At 40.1% G+C, this 22,843-nt stretch overlaps 1 protein-coding gene across 1 annotated transcript in view; it reads left to right on the top strand.

Annotated features, from left to right (window-relative positions):
* The first annotated feature begins 3,304 nt into the window (after positions 1–3,304).
* LOC134300778 (cadherin-7-like) overlaps positions 3,305–22,843 on the top strand; it is a 119,296-nt gene continuing 99,757 nt past the window's right edge. Inside the window, exon 1 of the mRNA XM_062985200.1 lies at positions 3,305–3,547. Within this exon, the coding sequence (XP_062841270.1) occupies positions 3,305–3,547 (243 nt within the window). The remainder of the gene's footprint in view (positions 3,548–22,843) is intronic.

Raw genomic sequence — 22,843 nt, 5'->3', positions numbered from 1 at the left:
AGTGACCACATCAACCCCTGTCGCTCAGCTAAATGCAGCTTAAGGCTTATCTCCTCCTGAGAGATGTTCCCAGGGGCATCAGCTGACAATCAAATACACAACAGCCAATAATGTAGCATTAGCTGGGGGAGGAGATGGGGAAGTAAGAAGACAAGAAGTTGTTTGATTTTCTTTCTTTGTTTAACAAACTTTTGGAACATAAAATCGATCATTAAAAGGAATCAAGAAGTTTGTTGTAAGCTTTGCTTTAAGCTTTTAGGGAATCGCATTTTAAATGCATTTTCTCCCCCTGTACTCCCGATTTAGCGTAGCCGATTCGTCTTTCACTCCGATTGCGTCCGAGTAGGGTATATTTGCCTGACACAGTCCACCGACCCCTTCTTATTTGCCCACACTTGGGTGGATTTGTGCCTGAGGCCAGTCTCACGCATGGAGAGTCACGCTTCAGTACAGACGCCTCGGGCTACTAACCAGGGTCCCTACATACAGGAGCACCAAAGACCCCACCCCCTTTTTAGTCCAGTTTTTTTTTTTTACCACCCAGCAGACTTAGTGGCCAATTTAGTTTGCAGTACAGCCCTGTAAGAGCTAACAAGCTTCTTAGCACCTTCTTGAGGTTTGATGTCTTTCCTGCTGCAACATTGCTAAGGCCTCTGGATGAAATTGCTTTCTTTCACAGCCAGGCAAGTTTGCTGCTGGGCTATATACACTATATTGCCAAAAGTATTCGCTCGTCTGCCTTCACTCGCTCGTCTGAACTGACATGAGTGACATCCCATTCTTAATCCATAGGGTTTAATATGATGTTGACCCACCCTTTGCAGCTAAAACAGCTTCAACTCTTCTGGGAAGGCTTTCCACAAAATTTAGGAGTTGGGAGCATGAAATTGTCCAAAATCTCTTGGTATGCTGAAGCATTAAGAGTTCCTTTCACTGGAACTAAGGGGCCGAGCCCAACTCCTGAAAAACAACCCCACACCATAATCCCCCCTCCACCAAACTTTACACTTGGTACAATGCAGTCAGACAAGTACCGTTCTCCTGGCAACTGCCAAACCCTGACTCGTCCATTGGATTGCCAGATGGAGTGTGATTCATCACTCTAGAGAACAGAGTCCGCTCTAGAGTCCAGTGGTGGCGTGCTTTACACCACTGCATCCGACGCTTTGCATTGCGCTTGGTGATGTAAGGCTTGGATGCAGCTGCTCAGCCATGGAAACCCATTCCATGAAGCTCTCTATGCTCTGTTCTTGAGCTAATCTGAAGGTCACATGAAGTTTGGAGGTCTGTAGCGATTGACTGCAGAAAGTTGGCGACCTCTGTGCACTATGCGCCTCAGCATCCGCTGACCCCACTCTGTTGTTTTACATGGCCTAACACTTCATGACTGAGTTGCTGTCATTCCCAATTGCTTTCACTTTGTTATAATACCACTGACAGTTGACTGTGGAATATTTAGTAGTGAGGAAATTTCACGACTGGACTTGTTGCACAGGTGGCATCCTATCACGGTTCCACGCTGGAATTCACTGAGCTCCTGAGAGCGACGCATTCGTTCACAAATGTTTGTAGAAGCAGTCTGCATGCCCAGGTGCTTGGTTTTATACACCTGTGACCATGGAAGTGATTGGAACACCTGAATTCAATTATTTGGATGGGCGAGTGAATACTTTTGGCAATATAGTGTATTTTGGAACTTCCGTACAATACTACCAGTGGTGTCTTGGAATGTTCAAGGTCTTGGAAATCATCTTATGCCCTTTTAATGCAATGAAATGATGTCTTTCCTTAGTTTTAATTTGTCTCTTTTTATATTTATAATTACAATTGTAGTGGGAAAACAAACTGAAATGGATCCAAACGTCTAGACCTCTGATTTTACACCCAGTATTAATCCAGTAGTTTAACTATTCTTTATGTCAATTCTCCTCATGGAAAATGTGCTTTTTTGCTCATAATTATGTCTGATTTCTTTTGATTAATGCTTTTCTGTAATATTTCAGTGGCATTCACTGACTAATGAACATGTTTAAAATGGAAAGGACCTTACCCATTAGGCAGGGATTAATTACAGTGCTCATTCATCTATTACCTTCATATGTCACTGTTAGAAGTTGAATCATTTTGTAGAAAATACTGAATTACAGATGGTATCCTCTTAGCAGCTAGCTCAGTCATACCCTTAACATGCATAAAACCAAGCATGTAGTCATGTGATCTTTGTCCTAACAATATAATCGTTTTATTAATGTATCCTCTATTACAGCTACTACATAACACCTCAGTTGGACTCAGTTGGATGGAGTAAACACTATCTTTTGAGGAGTGGCTGTGTGGCTGACAACTCTAATTTTGTGGCTGGTAGAAGAACACCCCAACTGTTTACCATAATGCCAAGTGTTCAGGTAGGTGAAGTTTTTAGGTAAGACTGGGTTTTGGCTGTCTTTATTGTTCCAAGAAAGGCTAGCATAAAGTGACTTTCTAAACAGTTGGGAATAGTGATTGCCCTTGTACACAAAATCTGAGTAAAATATTTACATTTACAGCATTTAGCAAATTTACAATATACAATACAAAGCATGCAAGGGTCAAGGGTCTTGCTTGGGGCCTAATAGTGGTAACTTGACACCATTGACCTTCTGATGAGATTAATGTAAAATAACTTTATTGCACTGCAGTGACACCTCAGCTTCATCACCCAACGGCTTTATCACAAATTTAGTCCAAAATATTTCAAAATTAAACTGAATCCCCCCTCCCCCAGCAGAAAAGAGGAACATAAAGGCATTTAGCAGATGCCTTTGTCCAAAGCGACTTACAGTTGTGATAATATACAGTCTAAGCAATTAAGGGTGAAGGGCCTTGCTCAATGGACAAACAGTGGCAACCTGGGAGTGGTGGGTCCTGTACCAGCAATCTTCTGATTACTGTTCCAGTACCTTAACCACTAGGCTACAACTGCCAATTCCATATTTATACCAATTGTTTAGATGTTATGTTTGGAAGTTGGGAGTCCACATATCAGAATTTCACTTTGCAAAGCAAATTAAATAGAATTTAGTTGTTACCATATGAACTACATACATATTGAACTGATATAACCCTCAGTGCTAGTTGTATAGCACAAAAGTCAGCAATGTTTGCGTTTGTGGATTTCAGGGCCTATAGTGGTGTATCTATACTATAAAGAGTCCAACCCAATTTTGTCTTAAAACATTATATAGCCAAAAGTATGTGGACACCCTTAGTTATTGACTTTAGCTATTAAGCAGCATGATTTATATAAATTTGTTAGGTTGGCACGATGCCAATAAAGGTTTTTAAGGAACCACAAGGCAAACACCACACCACAGACACAAAGATCAGTTTTAACTGGTTTATTAATGACACAAAAGATCAGGCTACACAGGATTGGAGGAGCTCGGAATGGAAAGCAAGGGAACCAGGAGGTCGGGAAGAAGAACAGAGGAGGACCGGAGGAGCTTGGGAGAAGGAAGGTGTCGAAGAGCCAGGGGAATCCAATAGAATGGAAGGCATCCAGGAGCAGGTAGAGGCAAAAAGAGGGAAAAAGACAAGGCACTGTAACAAGAATACTAAAAAACGGTTAGCAGGTAGTAACTCACAGAAGCATCAACGAACGATCTGGTAAGAAGTGGTGGAAAACCAGGGGCTTATAAAGGCTGAGGAGCTGATTGAGCACAGGTATGCCTAATCAGCACTGCAGGAGATCCATTGGCTGGATAATTAAGGGTGACTTTCTCTTCAGCTCCCCCAGGTGTCGCCAAAACCACCCAGAGTGGTGCATACAGATTTAACCAGCATAGGAGGAACTCTTAACAAAATTAAATTAGTTACTTCCAACTTAAAGGGAACAGTTTGGAAATTGTGCACAAAGAAAGGTGTATAAAGACATGGTTTGAAGAGTTTGCTTTAAATGAACTCCACTGGCCTAAATAAATACATGACCGAAACCCAATTGAAGACCTTTAGAATAAATTGGAATATTTTTTGGAGTATTTATTTATGCATTTCACCCCCTTTTCCTCCCAACTGAGCATAGCCAATCCACTGCTGGAGTCCCTGATGGTGTCCTAAGCATGTATATTCGCATACGGAGAGCCATGCTACTCCACTTTCTGTACAGGCACCCTGGGCAACCAAGGGCGAACAGCATTAATAACCCCACCCCTTAGTCCAGAAAGAACAGACTAAGGGGTGGCTTCCACCCAGCAGATTGGAAGGCAATTTTGTCTGCTGCAGGCATTAGCTGATTGTGCCTGCTAGACTGCGCCCAGCCGACTGGTAGCAAAGCCGAGATTCGAGCTCGGAGCTCAGAATCTCAGCACCTAGGTGCCAACATGACCTCACCAATTTTTTTTTAATGCATTTTTCTCCCCATATTTGTCTTCCGCTGCTTGACAGACTCCAGATTTGCATCCAAGGAGAGCACGCCGCTGCCCACGCCTTCTTTACACGTGTACAGCCCTCCTCTTCTCGTCCGTGCGTCTCTTCTGCCAATCAGGGTCCTTACACAGCGTATGAAGACCCACCCACCCACATATAGTCTGGTCCCCACCCTGCAGATACGGTGGGCAATTTGTATCTGCTGCAGGCACTGCCAATTATGCCCGTCTGGTGTGCAACACCGAGCCTCGAACCCGGGAGTTCAGAAACTCGGTGCTGGTGCGTCAGCGGAATATCCCGCTGCGCCACCTGGGCGCCCGTCCAAATTGGATTTTAATGGAGGAGTAGCCAAACTTATGTCAATGCCTATGGCCTATGGCTTAATGAGACCATCAAGCTTATGATGACGTGTCCACAAACTTTTGTCCAAGTAGTGTACATAGGCCAGAATTTAACTTGTCCCAACAGGCAAATAAGTAGTAAGAAAGTCTGATATAAAAGCACAAGGATAAATGTAGTACTAAAGAGGTATACAATCTCTGCTGAGTATGAGGGGATGAATGCAACAGGCAGAACTGTATCAGTCTAAGCACTGAAGCATGGAAGAATCCTACCATACACACAAACATGCTCATTTCTGACTGTGTGCAGCATCAGATTTCCCTCTAGGAGGTCTAACATTGTAAATTTTTTTGCTATTTGAGCATCTGTTTCCTTTCATGCCAGTAAAGACTGGTGTCTCAGAGCTAAATAAAGTGATAGAATAAATTCACTGAAGAAAAAAAGACTTCAGTATATCTGATCATGTGGTTTGTCATTTGTTCTTGAATATATGGGGAAAGGAAGAGGATAATGAGTGTGAGCTGTGTAACAGGGTAGGGTCAGTACAGCACATCCTCTCTTGGTGTTTAGTTGCAATTAGTAAGAGAGGAGATACATATAGAGACATGACATAATGTTGGAGGTGTTAGCAAGTGCACAAGAGGAAGAAAGAATGAAAAGCAAATAGGGAAATAATAGCAGATGACTGACATTGGGTTCTCTGGATGACAGACATTGCCAGTTTTTTTGAATCGGCACTTAAAGGGCAGTCTCTGTGCCTCATTTACTTGGCTCATCATTGAGCTCATTGCTGTTTTTTATTATTATTTTTTTTTTGTGTGTGTTGCGTGTGTGCTTGTTTGGTTTTGTGGTTGATATGCTGGACTGAAGGACTGATAATTGGACCATTCCTGGCTAGTTGCCTTTTTGTTTATTGCCTTTACAAGAAAATCGCCTTGGATGCGAGCTGCCTTGAAGGGGTTTGTGGCAGCATTCCTCTTATGCGGTTGCCACAAGAGGTTCATGCTAGACAAGGGTGTTATCCAGCCAGTAGATAAGCGGTCTACTGTATTTATTTAGTTTTAACCACTGCTGATTTAGCTGGAAGAGTATAGTTGTCACTTGCTGGTGGATCAAGTAACTGGCACTAGTGGGAAAGGGGTGATCGCCTCTCCATTCTGTTTTTCTTGGTGGTCATGTGGAGTGTGGTGATCTCGGCTCCATAAAATGCATTTGCTGTTATATTCTCTATTCTCTTCTTGCTATTAATCATGGTTTGGTTCTTCTTGTCTTTGTATGGCTTTTTGGCCACATTATTGCTCTACCTTGGTTAAATATCCTGCAGTTGGGTTCATTCTTTATAATATCTAAAGTGCGGGCTATACTTAGTGCCTTCATGGTGAGGTGTGCACCACTTTGTTACACCTACTGTGTATTAAAAATTTAATAAGGGCCAAATTGTCATGACCAGATGACTGGGTTAAAGTATTTTCAAAGCAGTAAGAGGTACTTACAAGCAGCTGTGGTGAGTGCCCACTGATAGTGGTCTGAGAAGGGACAAGCCAAAGACTCATTGATGCCAGAAGACATGAATTCTGTGGTGTCTGGCCAACAAAGTCATTAGTGGGTCAAATTGTAGATATTTTTAAAACTGGTGATGAGGTAGATGACTGCAACACAGTGCATTAAATCTCTCTCTCTTGCAAAAGTAAAATGCAAGTTTAACTGCCCATGCTAACTCCTTGTTGAAAGCACCTACAATGGGCAAATAGTAACTGGACATTGGAACTATAGATTGGAGCAATGGTCCAGTAAATCCTGCTCTCTGCAAGATCATGTTGTCGGTGTGGCACGTGTGCATTGTAGAGGTTGAAGGACCTGTTTTGACAGCATATTTGGTTCTAATGGTTTGGCCTGGTGTGTGTGTGTGTACATATACACTGGATTACCTGGTGTAACAGGCAATCAGACATGAGTGTTGCCTGTGTTTGAGATCAATATCTTATTCTGAGGTATGAACTGCCCGGTCAATATGATTTTCTGTGCTTTTACTGGCACTATGTTGGGATTTTTCTGTAAAATAAAATCTCATTATGGTCGACCCACTATATTGATTTATGAGGCATTCCTTGATGAGCTATTACTTTTTAAGTATGATTGTAGGATTGATAAGGACGTGTAAAAGTGTAATGACCAAGAAAAGATACAATAAGTGACAAAATGAGTGATTTTCCAGAAACCAGAAAATTCCAGAAATCTAGATTTAATATCTGATAATATCTTTATAAGGTGTGTTAAATTTGTATGATTGTAGGACAGAGGCTCTAAACTACAAACAAATAAAAATATACTAGAATACCAATTATAATGTAGAACTCGGTTGTTTTGAAATTAAGAAGCAAACAAAACAAGCACTGATTATATATGAGGGTCAGTTCATTGACCTGCCCCATAGCCCTGCTTGCATACAAACTATGGATGACTCAAGTATCGGGGCATCATTGGACTTTAATCAGTAAATGCATTCTCATGTGAGCACGACTAAAGCTTCTAAATGACTTAGTTCAGGAACTTTAAGAAAGAAAAAACGGCCTTGAAATAAACAGATATATATAATCACGATTATAATAATAATAATAATAACAATATTGCAACAGTCACTGTGAGGAGGGACACAACCTTTTAAATAAAAAATGGTGGCTAAATGTGAGTGTGTGTGATGTATTGAGTCACAGAGCACCTACAAACGGTGGCTGTGGGGTAACAAGTCAACAGATTACTGTGTCACATGTTACAAGTCAACTTTGACTCTCTGCCCATGACCCTATTGAAGATAAAGCGGTTATTTACATTTACAGTACATTTTCAGCATTTAGCAGGCGCTTTTATCCAAAACGACTTACAGTATACAGTCTAAGCAATTAAGGGCCTTGCTCAAGGGCCCAACAGTGGCAACCTGGCAGTGATGAGGTTTGAACCAGCAACCTTCTGCTTACTAGTCCAGTACCTTAAACACTAGGCTACAACCGCCCTATGGTTATGAATGAAGGAGGCGCAAATTAAGAATGGATAAGTATGCTACCCCAAGACTCACTCACAATGATGGACCTACCTAATTGTTCAATAATCCACATTTACAACATATAAGAATATAAAGAGAAAGGCAAAGCGATCATTTCTATATTAAAGAAAAAAGATTATGTAACACTTGTATCATCAATGTGAAAAGCTATGTGTGCCACTCTTGTCAGCAACACATTTTCAAAAAATGGAAAACCAGTCTTTAAAATCCTTCTCCTTTTCTTGAAGAATTGCTTCATTCAGCTACACTGCTTTTAAGCAGAAAGGGCATCTCAATTTTTTTAACTCAGATCTTCTACTTGACCAATACAGAGTCTTAATTTCTTCCTCTTTTAGCCACTCTGGCTGGTCTTGCTGTTCTGCTTTCAAGCCAAATGCACTTGAGCTACCGATGCTAGACTGATGACTATACATTCTACTTTTACAGAATTTATAGTTCCATCAATTATTGCAATTTGCTCAGACCTTGATGCAGCAAAGCATCCCTGCTTGGCTGTTAGAGTCATATCCTTATTTTGCAGTGCTGTTAGCTATTGCCAAGTTCAGCTTTAGACTTTGCAAGGAAGCGTGTTAAATACTTTATATGGCATATATATATGTATACAGTATATATATACAGTGTATCACAAAAGTGAGTACACCCCTCACATTTCTGCAAATATTTCATTATATCTTTTCATGGGACAACACTATAGACATGAAACTTGGATATAACTTAGAGTAGTCAGTGTACAACTTGTATAGCAGTGTAGATTTACTGTCTTCTGAAAATAACTCAACACACAGCCATTAATGTCTAAATGGCTGGCAACATAAGTGAGTACACCCCACAGTGAACATGTCCAAATTGTGCCCAGTGTCAATATTTTGTGTGACCACCATTATTATCCAGCACTGCCTTAACCCTCCTGGGCATGGAATTCACCAGAGCTGCACAGGTTGCTACTGGAATCCTCTTCCACTCCTCCATGATGACATCACGGAGCTGGTGGATGTTAGACACCTTGAACTCCTCCACCTTCCACTTGAGGATGCGCCACAGGTGCTCAATTGGGTTTAGTCCATCACCTTTACCTTCAGCTTCCTCAGCAAGGCAGTTGTCATCTTGGAGGTTGTGTTTGGGGTCGTTATCCTGTTGGAAAACTGCCATGAGGCCCAGTTTTTGAAGGGAGGGGATCATGCTCTGTTTCAGAATGTCACAGTACATGTTGGAATTCATGTTTCCCTCAATGAACTGCAGCTCCCCAGTGCCAGCAACACTCATGCAGCCCAAGACCATGATGCTACCACCACCATGCTTGACTGTAGGCAAGATACAGTTGTCTTGGTACTTCTCACCAGGGCGCCGCCACACATGCTGGACACCATCTGAGCCAAACAAGTTTATCTTGGTCTCGTCAGACCACAGGGCATTCCAGTAATCCATGTTCTTGGACTGCTTGTCTTCAGCAAACTGTTTGCTGGCTTTCTTGTGCGTCAGCTTCCTTCTGGGATGACGACCATGCAGACCGAGTTGATGCAGTGTGCGGCGTATGGTCTGAGCACTGACAGGCTGACCTCCCACGTCTTCAACCTCTGCAGCAATGCTGGCAGCACTCATGTGTCTATTTTTTAAAGCCAACCTCTGGATATGACGCCGAACACGTGGACTCAACTTCTTTGGTCGACCCTGGCGAAGCCTGTTCCGAGTGGAACCTGTCCTGGAAAACCGCTGTATGACCTTGGCCACCATGCTGTAGCTCAGTTTCAGGGTGTTAGCAATCTTCTTATAGCCCAGGCCATCTTTGTGGAGAGCAACAATTCTATTTCTCACATCCTCAGAGAGTTCTTTGCCATGAGGTGCCATGTTGAATATCCAGTGGCCAGTATGAGAGAATTGTACCCAAAACACCAAATTTAACAGCCCTGCTCCCCATTTACACCTGGGACCTTGACACATGACACCAGGGAGGGACAACGACACATTTGGGCACAATTTGGACATGTTCACTGTGGGGTGTACTCACTTATGTTGCCAGCTATTTAGACATTAATGGCCGTGTGTTGAGTTATTTTCAGAAGACAGTAAATCTACACTGCTATACAAGCTGTACACTGACTACTCTAAGTTATATCCAAGTTTCATGTCTATAGTGTTGTCCCATGAAAAGATATAATGAAATATTTGCAGAAATGTGAGGGGTGTACTCACTTTTGTGATACACTGTATATATATATATATATATATATATATATATATATACATGTATTGGTATGTTTTATAAACTATGTTTCTTAAACTTTTTTATATAAAAATAATTTATCATTCCCAGGGTTTGCCAGAGGGGGTGGGCTTTCCTGCTGTGTCTTTGCACAGCACCATTCTTTTTCTTGTCATAGCAGTATCTTGCCCTTAGCTTGCTTACTAGTATACAGGCATTGGCTTCTGTAAAACTTTAATTGTAAAAAGTGATATACACCGATCAGCCATAACATTAAAACCACCTCCTTGTTTCTACACTCACTGTCCATTTTATCTGCTTCACCGACCATATAGAAGCACTTTGTAGTTCTACAATTACTGACTGTAGTCCATCTGTTTCTCTGCATGCTTTGTTAGCCCCCTTTCATGCTGTTCTTCAGTGGTCAGGACCCCCACAGGACCACCACAGAGCAGGTTTTATTTAGGTGGTGGATCATTCTCAGCACTGCAGTGACACTGACATGGTGGTGGTGTGTTAGTGTGTGTTGTGCTGGTATGAGTGGATCAGCCACAGCAGCGCTGCTGGAGTTTTTTAATACCGTGTCCACTCACTGTCTACTCTATTAGACACTCCTACCTAGTTGGTGGTCACAGGACGCTGCCCACGGGGCGCTGTTGGCTGGATATATTTGGCTGGTGGACTATTCGCAGTGCAGCAGTGACAGTGAGGTGTTTAAAAACTCCATCTGTGTCTTATTCACTCATACCAGCACAACACACACTAACACACCACCACCATGTCATTATAAGTGCAGTTCTGAGAATGATCCACCACCTAAATAATACCTACTCTGTGGGGTTCCTGACATTTAAGAACAGAGTGAAAGCAGGCTAAAAAAGTATGTAGACAGTCAGTAATTGTAGAACTACTGTACAAAGTGCTTCTATATGGTAAGTGGAGCTGATAAAATGGACAGTGAGTGTAGAAACAAGGAGGTGGTTTTAATGTTATGGCTGATCGGTGTATTTTAAGGTGTTTTTGAGTCTACAGCCACCAATCATAAACGCACCCCACTGTCATACTTGGTTGGACTTAAAGTACAGGTCCAATATTTTCCACTCTGGAGACAAGAGAAAGAGCTATTGCAGTGTACCAGTGTACCAGCAGGCTTATTACATACTTAAGAAATAAATCAGCTCCACATGAAATGCAAAGCCTTTCTGTTCTAACAACCATTATCTCAGAGGGAGTCTGAAGGAAAATCGAGTCTGAGTTAAAATTTATAATAGAGGGAAAAACAGGGAGAAGGTTTACATGATGGCTCTGTAAGTGAGGCACATTTTAGAGTAAAGAGATAAGCTTAAATTACTAATATAATTCCTAATAAACATTTTTATACTTTGAAACTGAGGCTCCCATTTGCCACTGATTCCACCATCCCGCCACCATTTTTCTTCCAGTTAAGTCTAGCAGTTGTATGGCAGTTGTAGCCTAGCGGTTAAGGTACTGGACTAGTACTCAGTAATTAGAAAATCGCTGCCAGGCTGCTGCTGTTGGCCCCTTAACAAGCAAGGCCCTTAACCCTCAATTGCTCAGACTGTACACCGATCAGGCGTAACATGATGACCACCTTCTTAGTATTGTGTTAGTCCCCCTTTTGCTGCCAAAACAGCCCTGCAACTGTAATGCACTGTGTATTCTGACCTTTCTATCAGAACCAGCATTAACTTCTTCAGCAATTTGAGCTACAGTAGCTCGTCTGTTGGATCGGACCACGTGCATCAATGAGCCTTGGCCGCCCATGACTCTGTCGCTGGTTTACCACTGTTCCTTCCTTGGACCACTTTTGATAGATACTGACCACTGCAGACCGGGAATAACCCACAAGAGCTGCAGTTTTGGAGATGCTCTGACCCAGTCGTCTAGCCATCACAATTTGGCCCTTGTCAAACTCACTCAAATTCTTACGCTTGACCATTTTTCCTGCTTCTAACACATCAACTATGAGGATACATTTTTCACTTGCTGCCTAATATATCCCACCCGCTAACAGGTGCCGTGATGAAGGGATAATCAGTGTTATTCACTTCACCTATCAGTGGTCATAATGTTATTCTTGGTTGGTGTATATTGTCACAGTATAGTCGCTTTGAATAAAGGTGTCTGCTAAATGCTGAAAATGTGAATGTCCAGCACACGCCTTTTTAGACAGGTGTAAAGTTGTTGCTAGTGACAAATTTATTCAACCAGGGTTGTGCTAGCTCAGTGGTTAAGGTACTAGACTAGTTATTATAAGGTTACAGGATTAAGCCCCACAAATGTAAGGCTTTTAACCTCAGCTGCTTGGTTTTTATTTGCTCACAAGTGCAATTCACTGTGCTGCATACATATCAAATAAATAATACAGCTGTCCCACAATTAAATTTTATAATCGAGATTAATAGATATTAATTGTGATTAAAGAACCAAATTAATCGTGATTAATTGACTAAGCAAAATTTGAACAGTTATGCACATTTTTATTGCACGAACACATTTACCAATAAAAAATGATAAAATGATGATAAAATTATTAAATCTAAATTATCTTTAGAAAGCCGGCCAATGCCTGTATAGAGTTGTTAACGGCTACCCATCTTTCAGCCAGTTATTTAAAATGCCAAGTCTGTTCACATTATCTGGCAAAAGTGAGGATCTTTTCCTGTTCATAACCCTGCCACTGAAAACAGGTGCTCAGGGTCCTAGTGAACCATTTCTAGATGCAACACGTATCACGTCATGTAGACCCACATCGTTAACTATGTTAAAACGTCTACAGTCCTTTGCGATCCATTTAACACCAGTGTTTGCAATGTTCCCACGACGTGTACAGTTCATGAGCTTTATATCCAAATCTATCTGAAATAAAGTCAGACTGAGTCTGAGCTCATTTTGCCTGTAACGCGTATCCATGCGCACAAACAAAAATGATTTTTTTTTTAAATACCCTACATTTTGCAATATGTAGCAGCAGCAGCTCGAGTAATTTGTAACTCACGACCGCAAACTGGAGAAAGACCAGTGTTATCGTTATACAGTATCAACACAATGTTGCTGTGTTAAATCAGCGCAAATTACCCCAGTGAAGTACAGTATGTTTAAAGTGGCACAAACATAGCCCAATAAAATCGTTTCATTAAAAAATTCTCGATTAATTTTTTTAAATCGCGATTAAAATGTAACGACAGCCCTAATAAATAATAATATTATAAGCTTTAACACATATGGAACATCAGGCTTTTGCCAGTGCTGTTAGCTCTGCAGATTATTCACTGATGTTAGAGGTTAAATCCAAGGCCTCTGGTTAGACCAGCCCAAAGAGAGGCTCGTCCTCACTTATTGCCATTCATCCTGATGTTAAAATCCAGAGTTCACACGCCACTGCGGTAAGAAGCTTTTATGACAAGTGTTAATGGAAGGCTTAGGAAGGTTGAACCTCCGTATGGTCATTTTTGATTGCAGCAGTAGTTGCTGTTGGCATTTTGACACAGGGAGATTCGCACAGGTGTATTTATTTTTCTCTGAAATTTTAGGGATGATTGTCCTCCCTTTACGCAAAGGACGAACCTCCTCTAGTGCTTATTTTCATAATGAATAGTTAAGTCACCAACAATTACAATCTTTTCAGTTAAAAATACTAAAATGGAAAGAAAATCAGCTAATTAAAGACCTTTGGGTATTTAGAAATGCTATATAAGCTAAATCATATAGGATTTTTTATCTGATTAAGATTTTTTTAGTTATATCAGCCATAAGCATTTCAAAGTGTTACGCTGTTAAGAAAATCCAGAACAAGCCAGACACCAAAGGGAATGATGACTCATTTTCCTGAGTGGGCTCCATGTTTGGACCCATGCTGGACAGGGACCACATCAGTTGGTGGAGTGGGATGTTGCTTGTTTTTTTGCCATCACTTTCCTTTCATTTCTTTCATTTTTTTTCAAAAGGGTTGCCATATTGTGACAACCAGTTTTCATTTCTGCACTATCCCTTTTGTATCTTGTTTCTCCATTGTGGTTTGCGGCTGTTTTGTGTCTTTCATTTGTTACTTTGTTTCCAGTATTTTGCCCACTGATTTTACAACCCCAAATCAGAAAAAGTTGGGACAGCATGGAAAGTTTCTTACATTTACTTTGACTTTTATTTGATTGCAGACAGGATGAACCTGAGATATTTAATGTTTTGTCTGGTCAACTTCATTGACTTGTTAAAAAATGCATGGATGTCCCTGGAAAAGATGACAACTTGAAGGCAGCATACGTTACTCTAAGATCTCAATGTACTTTTCTGCATTAATGCTGCCATCACAGAAGTGTAAATGACCTTTGCCAAGTGCACTGACACAGCCCCATATCATGACAGACCCTGGCTTTTGGACTTGTAGCTGATAACAGTCTGGATGGTCCTATTCATCTTTGGTCTGGAGCACACGGCGTCCATTTTTTCCAAAAAAGACCTGGAATGCTGATTCATCTGACCACAATACACATTTCCACTGTGTGATGGTCCATCCTAGATGCCTCTGAGCCCAGAGAAGTTGACGCCGCTTCTGGACATGGCTGGATATAAGGCTTCTTTTTTGCATAGTAAAGTTTTAAGTGGCATTTGTGCATGGAACTCTGTATTGTAGTGCTTGACAAAGGTTTGCCAAAGTAATCCCTCACCCATGTGGTTATATCAGCTATTGTTGAGTGGCGGTTCTTGATGCAGTGCCGTCTGAGGGATTGACGATGACATGTGTTCAGCTTAAGCCTGCGCCCTTGGCCTTTATGCACTGAAATTCCTCCTTGGCTAAGCATCCTGCTTAATGGGTTAATTTAAATTTTAGTAGTAATAAGTATAGACTAGTAATAAAAAGGTTGCCAGTTTAAGCATCACCACTATCAATATGCCACTGTTGGGCACCTGAGCAAGCTACGTAGTCACAAAAAGCCCTGAACTCAACCACACTGAACACCTTTGGGAGACAGTAAATATCAACATCAGTTGCAAGCCAGGTCTTTTCATCCAACATCAATGTCTGACCTCTTATAGACAAAAGCTGCAAGGGGGAATAAGACTCTGTATTAATCCCCATGGTTTTAAAATGGTATGTCTAACAAGCTCATGGTCAGCTGCCCACCTACCTTTGGCCATGTATTGTATTTTTTATTTCATATTACTTTCTTTTATGTTTAATAGCTGGTCTAAACTTATAATGACATGTCCCTTTAATGTTTTACTGCTTTCTTCTGTACACATAAAGATGTCCCGTGGACATGGGGGTTTGACCGAAAAATGTGTATCTGTGTAATTTTTGGTGCGATAATGGTACTGCCACTGTTAGGTTCTGTGGCGTCAGGGGAATGTGCCTTCTCTCCCTGACGCCACAGGCCTTACAGAGCAGTGAACGAGCTGGCTGAAATACCTGGCCAGCTCGTTAGGGCGAATGCGCTGCAGCTGTGTCCTGTGCCTTCCCCTATTTAAGGGATAGGCGCAGAGCTGCAGCCGTCGCATCTTCTGCGTTTGTTGGCCTTTTTCTTTCTTTCAGTTTGTTTGGCACTGCGGTGCCCTTTTATGTTTCTTTATTTGTTTTATCTCTAGATTGTGCCGCCGCACTGTGCCGCCGCCGCTGTGCCGCTGCCGCCGGGCCACCGCTATTGGGGCGCCACCAGGCCGCCGCCGCCGCCAAGCTGCCGCCATTTGAGGCGCCGCTGTCGTGCCGCCGCCGCCTGGTCGCTGCCTTCAGGTCGCCGTCGGGCCGCTGCCGCCGAGCCGTCGAGCCGCCGTGCCGCCGCCACTATGAGATCCTGTTAACGCGCCCAGAGGAACGTGACCCCCTCCCAGCGTAAACCGCTGGTGACAGCGTCGCGTTCCGCTGTCTGGAGCGCTATTACAGCGGCCACTTCCCAGCCAAACGGCTGGTGACAGCGCCGCTGTGTTCTGTAGCGTAATGACGCGGTTGCGTTCCAGCAATCCTTGCTGCCGACCGTAACACCCGGGCTTGTAAAAAGCCCGTGTTTTTTCCCCCTTCTCCGCCCCTTCCCCCGTTTTCCACCTCGCGAACCCGGTCGCTTCACCTCTTTAGTGCTGGGAGCGGTTTTGCTGTGGCAGGCTGCGTAAGCTCCCAGCCAGGAGGTGAGCGACCAGGGTTCGCGCCTCGCGCTTCCCCTTTTTGTTATTTGTGTTTTTCTGTTTATTTGCTTGTATATTGTGTTTATTATTTAGTAAATAAAACCCTTTATCCAACTTCCTCTGCATCCTTGGGTCCTTCCTCCCCGAATCATAACAGCCACAGGATGAACTTTGATGGTTAAAGCTGCCTAGCAGGGTACAAAGTGTCACTGTCCAATTATACAAGAGTCCAGTGAACCCTTATAACTGACGAGTGTGCAAAAACTTCAGGATAGCAAGATACTAACTCTTGTTTGTTCAATTAAAGCAATATTGTTTTATCTATATTACGTAAATTATAGAACTTTTACCATTTTATTCATGTTTGTAACAAAGAACTAAAGGATAATTGAATTTACAATGTAGTGCCTTTGGATTATCGTCCTGCTGCATAGCCCACCTGCACTTGAGCTTTAGGTCACAAACTGATGGGTGGACATTCTTAGAATTTTTCAGAATTTATAGTTCCATCTTTGACAAGTCGCACAAGTCCTGCAGAAGCAAAGCGGCCCCCGACTATCCCACTGCCACCACCATGTTTGACTCTTGGTATGTTGAGCCTATGGTGAAATGTGATGTAAACTTTATGCCAGATGTTCCAGGGCCCATGTCTTCTAACTAATTCCACCTTGATTTATCAGTGTGTTGTTTTTGGTCAGCAGTGGTTTGTGCCTTATAACTCTTCCATGCCATTTTTGCCCACTGTCTGTCTTATTGTGGAATTGTGTACGTTGACCTTAACTGAAGCAAGTGAGGTCTGAGGTTCTTTAGATGTTCATCGGGGTTCTTTTATGAGTTGTTGTTGTGTTGCTAGGCTGGGAACCCCTGAAAAGGTTCACCACTGTTTCAAGGTTTCTTCATTTACAGATAATGGCTTTAACTGTGGTTCGCTGGAGTCCCAGCACCTTAGCAATGACTTTGTATACTTTTCCAGACTAGTAAATTCCAAGCTTCTAGCATGATTCATATTGCAAGACAGGTTTTATTGAAGTGATGTTTGGTCTGGCAGTTATCATGCCTGGCTGTGGCTTGAAAAATTAAACCCAATTTTCAATTTAATTCAGATAATTGGTTAATTTAATAGCTAATGTAAGGCTAAAAAGCATTTTTTCCTCCAATAAAAGAAATAATCATTCATTTTATTTCACACAGAATATTTTAATGTTTACATTAAATTCATTAAATTGAATAATACCTGATTCTGCAAGGATAAATGGGCAAATATTCCACATTATAGTATAAGGCTTGTAAAGATCGAAAGCTAAAGGTGGCATTACATAAGTGATAAATCAGACAAGTGCTCACTTTTTAACCAAGTTACTCTAGTTTTAAATTTTTTTATTTATTTTCAGAAGTATATATATATTTTAGAGCTTTATAATGATTTTCTATCAGCACTGTATATACCCACCAGGGTGCTCAGATGCTACAGCAGTAAAGTATGCTGACCCGTCACCAATGACATTTTGCAGGTGCGGAGCTACACCTGGAACATCCTGGTTCTAACTTAAATTATTACTAGTCTAAACTAAACTAGACTAGTAATAAAAAGGTTTCCAATTTAGGTATCACCACTACCAATATGCCACTGTTGGGCACCTGAGCAAGTACATGGGCATGAGTTTGGTGTGGATGAATTCCAGTGACTTACAAAGAGCGATGAACTCAACCACACTAAACACCTTTGGGAGACAGTATATAATATGCAGTTGTGCTATTAGCCTCTCAGACGTCTGCACATACATGATTGGCTAATGTCTAAGGGGGGAAGAATGACCGAAACAAACCTAACCATTGGAGGTGCACTTGAGAGTGGGCTCTTAGTGCTGGTCCCAAGCATGGATAAAAATGATAGGTGTCAGGAGGGGCCAGGTTTGGTATGTAAAGCAGATCCACTGTAGCGAACCCTAAATACAGGAGCAGCTGAAAAAAAAAAACTATAAAACAGCTCCTGAAATGGTAGCTGAATATTGTGTTAGATTAGATTAGATTCAACTTTATTGTCATTGTGCAGAGTAAACAAGTACAAAGCCAATGAAATGCAGTAGCATCTAACCAGAAGTCCAAAATAAAGAATATTTACCTACATATATTACAGTTAAAGTGCAGAAGTTACCAGATAAGTGAGGAGACATAAGAATATTAAACAGATGTTGATTTTGAACAGATAATATTGGTATTAAACATATAATGATGATTGTACAGCGCATAGACTAATATGTAATTACAGAGTAATAAGGGTGACTAAAGTGGCTACATGAATGGGTAATGAATGAAAATAAATAAAGTATATAAGTATAGCATATATATACAATATATACATTACTGTTGTGCTGGTGTAAGTAGTGCAATAGTGCCATGTGTAAATTTGCAAAATACTGATGGTATAAACAGGTGAGATGATACATTTGTAAAAAAGTACAGAGTTCAATGTGGTTCAAAGTGCAGCGATACCATACAACTGTGGTATTTTAAAAAAAGGAAATCAAATTAACAAACTGTAGTGCTCTTTATTGTGTTTGTTTACTATATATGATCAAATGTGCTTTTATTTCTATTTGAGTGGTACAGAACATACAGAAAATATGTGTACAGTGTATATACACAATTTGCTGTAGTCTTTTGTATACTTAAAAATAATATAAAGCTAAATGATTCATGCTTGTGGTATAGAACACTGATATGTCACTAAACAGCGCGAGCTGGAGATTACGCTCACGTGAGAGAGAGAGAGAGAGAGAGAGAGAGAGAGAGAGTGTTTCTCAGCACGGTGTAACCGGTGTGTTCTCTCAGAGCTGAAGTGCTGCTCTGTTTGTAAGCTTCGTCTGTCTGTAAGACGCGGAATAAACGCTACTTTCTTCATTTCCTCCGAGCTTTTGGTTCACATTATGTCTTATTTTATGACTGTATAATGAATCTTAATCCATCTGCTTTTATACAGCCGAAGAGAGGCAACTTTTTCAGCTTCACTTCACTCCGCCTGTAACGCTCACATTCAGCAACATTCTCAACATAAACAGCAGCGTTCTGCAGCACTGAGGATATTATACACGGTAAGAAGTCAAAATGTTTATATTTGTATTTATCTTACATGAATCTGTTGCTTTAATCTGTTTAAAAGCCACTAGGCTGTTACATTTATTTATTAAATGTTGCAATAAGCAAAGACTAACTCAGTGTCATGTGTATGGAGCAGAGCAGGACTGGCTGGCATTTTATTGTTTTTATTTATTTTAAAACAATGAAATTAACATCCTTTACATGGAACTAAAATTTGCACATTGTAAAGTAGAATTATTATTTGTTAGATTTAGATGTGGAAACATTCATTATTTGTTTTTGTTTCCCTTTCAAAATAGGTGTTTATTTCTTTTTTTATTATTATTTTTAATTAAAAATCTACAAAACACTGACCAAGTGTGTTCAACAGTTTTACATAAAACTAGATAATTAAAAGCATGTCTTTAAAAAAATTACTCAAGTAAAAGTTAAAACTACTGTAGTAAAATTTTGTCATCAAATAATATTTGTAGTCGTGTATCAAAAGTGACAAAATTAAGAAAAATGATTAAAAGGTTAAACCCATTTCAAAACACAGGTTTAATTTTGCCCTTGTGAAATACTAACAGTTAAAATGTTTACTAATCAGTTCATAAATGTTAGTTAGCTAACTTAATTTAACCTGCAATCATTTCCAGAAAAGTTGGTACAATAAGTTGGCATTGTAAAACACAGTAAAAAGAAAAAAATCTGCTATTTGTTTGTTCTTTATATAAAAAAAACTGTATAAAAGTGCTGTGGATAATACTCAGAATTGAAACCTTTGAAAAAAAGTTTAAAAGTAACACATGATAAAGCTACTGTAGTAAAATTTGGTCATTAAATAATATTGTACTCGTGTAAGTGCCGTAGATAATACTCATAATTGAAACTTAAAAGTTTGCCTCTCCAAAAAAGTTTTAAAGTAACACATGATAAAGCTACTGTAGTAAAATTTGGTCATTAAATTGTATTTGTACTCGTGTATCAATAGTGCCATAGAATTACAAAATGTTTAAAAGGTTAAACCTATTTCAAAACAATAAGTTTGCATTGTTGCATAAGTTGGCATTGTAAAACACAGTAAAGAAATCTGCTATTTGTTTGTTCTCTATATAAAAGTTCTGTAGATAATACTTAAAATTGAAACTTAACAGTATGCCTTATGACTTAAGTAAAAGTTAAAGTAACACATGATAACGCTACTGTAGTAAAATTTGGTCATTAAATAATATTTGTACTTGTGTTTTAAGAGTCATAGAAAAAAAAAAAAAACAGTGAAGAGGTTAAACCCATTTCAAAACACAGATTTAATTTTGCTCTTATAAACTACTAGCAGCTAAAATGTTTACTAATCAGTTTATAAATGTTAATGTTAGCTAACTTAATTTAACCTACAATCATTTCCAGAAAGGTTGGTACAATACGTTGCCATTGTAATACACAGTAAAAAGAAAAATCTGCTATTTGTTTGTTCTCTATATAAAAACTCTGTATAAAAGTGCTGTAGATAATACTCAAAATTGAAACTTAAAACTCTCAAAAAAAGGTTTAAAGTAACACGTGATAAAGCTACTGTAGTCAAATTTGGTCATTAAAAAATATTTGTACTCGTGTATCAAAAGTGCCATAGAATTATAAACATAGTGAAGAGGTTAAACCCATTTCAAAACACAAAGATTTAATTTTGCACTTATGATACATTAACAGGGAAAATGTTTACTAATCAGTGCATAAATATTAGTGGGCGGCACGGTGGCTAAGTGGGTAGCACTGTCGCCTCACAGCAAGAAGGTCCTGGGTTCGATCCCCAGGTGGGGTGGTGCGGGTCCTTTCTGTGTGGAGTTTGCGTGTTCTCCCCGTGTCTGCATGGGTTTACTCCGGGTGCTCCGGTTTCCCCCCCACAGTCCAAAGACATGCAAGTGAGGTAAATTGGAGACACTAAAAATTGTCCATGACTCTTCGAATAAACTTGTGTAAACTGATGAATCTTGTGTAATGAGTAACTACCGTTCCTGTCATGAATGTAACCAAAAGTGTAAAACATGACATTAAAATCCTAATAAACAAACAAACATAAATGTTAGTTAGCTAACTTAATTTAACCTACAATAATTTCTAGAAAAGTTGGTACAAAGCATTGTAATTGTGAAACAGTGAAAAGTTAGTTTGTTATTTTAAATCTTTATTAAACTGACAAAGTACAGTTTTTACTAATTAACCTCATTGTATTTTGTAAATATAAACACGTTTAGAATTTGATGCCTGCAGCACACTCCAAATAGGTGTGGGTGGTGTGTGTAGCACTGTGTTCCATTATCTTTTATAGTAATGTGACTTTTTAATGGTTTGGAAACTGAGAATACTTACTGTTCCAGTTTGGCTGTGGAATTGTTCTCTGTTCTTGGTCGCCGCTGTCAAATTCTCCTTTTCATAATACACCATACATTATCAGATCTGGTCTGCAGGCTGGCTGGTCTAGCACATGCACCCTGTGTTTACGCAGCCTCACTGTTATGGCACATGCAAGTTGAGTTTAGGCATTGTCCTGTTGAAATAACCACAGACTTACCACGAAAATACATTGTCTTAATGGCAGTATGTCTTTCTAAAATCCCAATATATACCTCTGTGGTAGATGCCTCAATGATACCTTTATACATATGTTGTGGTCATTGACGCCCCCCTTGCCATGACAGATTATGGCTTTTACAGCTTTTGCTAATAACGATGGATGGTATCTTTCATTTTTGTCACAGAGCATTTTTCCCTGACAACAAGCTGATATGTGGACTCACCTGACCACATGTTCCACTGGCTTTCAGTTTGTCTGAGATGAGCGTTTCTGTATAGAATTGATGTCTTGGTTTTCTCCTAATAATATAGTTTCAGGTTGCATTTCTTGATGCAGTGGTAGACTGTGTTAAGTGACTTTTCTGAAGTGCCTCTTAGTCTATATATATATTCTGAGGGCTTGTTAACAGTAATTTCAGGCCTTGCCATACACAGAAATTTTTACAGTATTACATACGATTGTATACCTTAATTATTTGCATGGTCTTGTTCTTATTGGACTCATAGACAATGATCTCATGAAGTTTGGTACAAAGTGGTGAGCCATGACCCATCATTGCTAGTACAGATTGAGTCTTTGGTAAATCCCCTTTTATACCCAATCATGTTTCTCTCACCTGTTACCAGTATACCAGCTTATTGTGGAATCTTTCAAAACAGTGTAACTGACACCATATAGATAAACCTTGTGGGTATATAGTTAAAATATGTAGCCCATCTGTTTCCCCAGTGTTGGTTAGTTGTTGGTCACAGTGGAGCTGCTACTTAAATTTCTGGCATACTACAGTTCAGTTTAATACACTCAGTGTCAAATGTATTGCCATTACCCGTACACCCGCCTTTATGTAAGTAGCAGTGCATAAAACGATACAGATAAAAGTCAAATATTCAGTTATTTTACAATAAATATTACATAAAATAAAAAGTGATGCCAGACTGTCTGATTCTCGTCTCGTCTGTAGTTTCAACAGAATGGTCTGAAAAATAAGCAGCAATGTTGAGGGAAGAAACTCTTTGTAGATAAAAGAGGTCAGAGGAGAATAATCAGA

This window comes from Trichomycterus rosablanca, chromosome 23, assembly GCF_030014385.1.
Source record: "Trichomycterus rosablanca isolate fTriRos1 chromosome 23, fTriRos1.hap1, whole genome shotgun sequence".
NCBI classification, from domain to species: domain Eukaryota; kingdom Metazoa; phylum Chordata; class Actinopteri; order Siluriformes; family Trichomycteridae; genus Trichomycterus; species Trichomycterus rosablanca.
This window is presented reverse-complemented; position numbering and strand designations above follow the sequence as displayed.